General features: G+C 43.0%; 1 protein-coding gene across 1 annotated transcript in view; it reads right to left on the reverse strand.

Annotated features, from left to right (window-relative positions):
• Window positions 1–1347, reverse strand: part of C11H17orf75 (chromosome 11 C17orf75 homolog) — a 17679-nt gene that overhangs the window by 6514 nt on the left and 9818 nt on the right. Inside the window, exon 8 of the mRNA XM_029483547.1 lies at window positions 369–628. Within this exon, the coding sequence (XP_029339407.1) occupies window positions 369–628 (260 nt within the window). The remainder of the gene's footprint in view (window positions 1–368; window positions 629–1347) is intronic.

The raw sequence follows: 1347 nt of genomic DNA on the forward strand, positions 1-1347 counted from the left end.
AAAAAAAAAAAAAAGTAATCAACCAACCAATGAAAAATAAGCATATTTGTAATCCTAAAAGGATTTGATCCATATTTGTAATCCTAAGAGGGCTAAGGTAGAGGGATTGCCAGCTCAAAGCCAACCTAGACTACCCACTGAGAACCTGTCTTAAAATAATAAAATTTAAAAATGTCTTTATGTGTGCTTTCTGTGTTTGTTCCTGTGTACACACGGGGCTTTTCTTATACACCAAGCGTGACTTGAACCCCTGTTTCTAGGACCATTAAGGTCTCAGCAAGCTTAGTACTGCACAAGAAGGACATGTCTGTATCTCGTGCTTTCTGTGCAAGAGGTCCACAAACCCTGCCTCCTGGTTTCTGACTCACCTGCATTGTGGAACTGAGGCTGGGGGCCGCTACAGTCGATGATCATAGACTTATGCTGTTCCTCTGTCATGGCCATGCATAATGAGGTCATGGTGCCTTCATGAATAAGTCCCTGGAGACTGGCCACACTCAGAAACCTGTGACATACACAAGTCCTTTCCACAATCAGCACTGCAGGACCAAGGAAAACAAAGGCGTCCTCTACTGGAGGGGATGGTACCATGGGGCTGCTGAGCTGGCCCAGGAAAGGGGAAGGCTTTCTTCAGAAATTATAGTCTTTTTTTTGTTTTTTTTTAATTTTTTGAGACAGGGTTTCTCTGTGTTCCCCTGGCCCTCCTGGAACTCACTTTGTAGACCAGGCTGGCCTTGAACTCAGAAATCCGCCTGCCTCTGCCTCCCGAGTGCTGGGATTAAAGGTGTGCGCCACCATGCCCGGCTTTGAGTTATGTTCTTAAACTCCCTAAATATGCCCCTTTGTCTTATTTTAAAATGAGCCCACATAATTTTTTATTTGTGCTTTGTTCTTAGGCCCTAGAAACTCTGACAGGTGCCCTGTTTCAGCGACCCCCACTTATTGCTGCAGTAAAGAGGCAGCTTCGAGTGAGGACTATCTACGAGAGCAAAATGATAGAATATGATCCTGAAAGAAGATTAGGTGAGTTGTTAGATATATATCAAGCTGAATTGCTTTAGATCCACAAGCAGGTAGGGGATGTATTATCAGGGATTCTCTTGTTAGTAGTAGAAGCTTTTGAGTACATTGTGTAGTCATACTCTATTCCCTATTTCTGTTCCCTATGTCTTTCTATTAGTTTGTTTTAGATAGGGTCTCTCCATTAAGTAGCTCTGGTTGCTATGGAAATTGCTGTTTGCAATTCAAGCTGTCCTTGAACTCAATAGAGATCTACCTGTCTCTGCCACCTGAGATTAAAATTGGGCACCACCATGCCCAAGGTTTGAAAAGAAAATCATGTGTTTA

This window comes from Mus caroli, chromosome 11 (assembly GCF_900094665.2).
Source record: "Mus caroli chromosome 11, CAROLI_EIJ_v1.1, whole genome shotgun sequence".
NCBI lineage: Eukaryota > Metazoa > Chordata > Mammalia > Rodentia > Muridae > Mus > Mus caroli.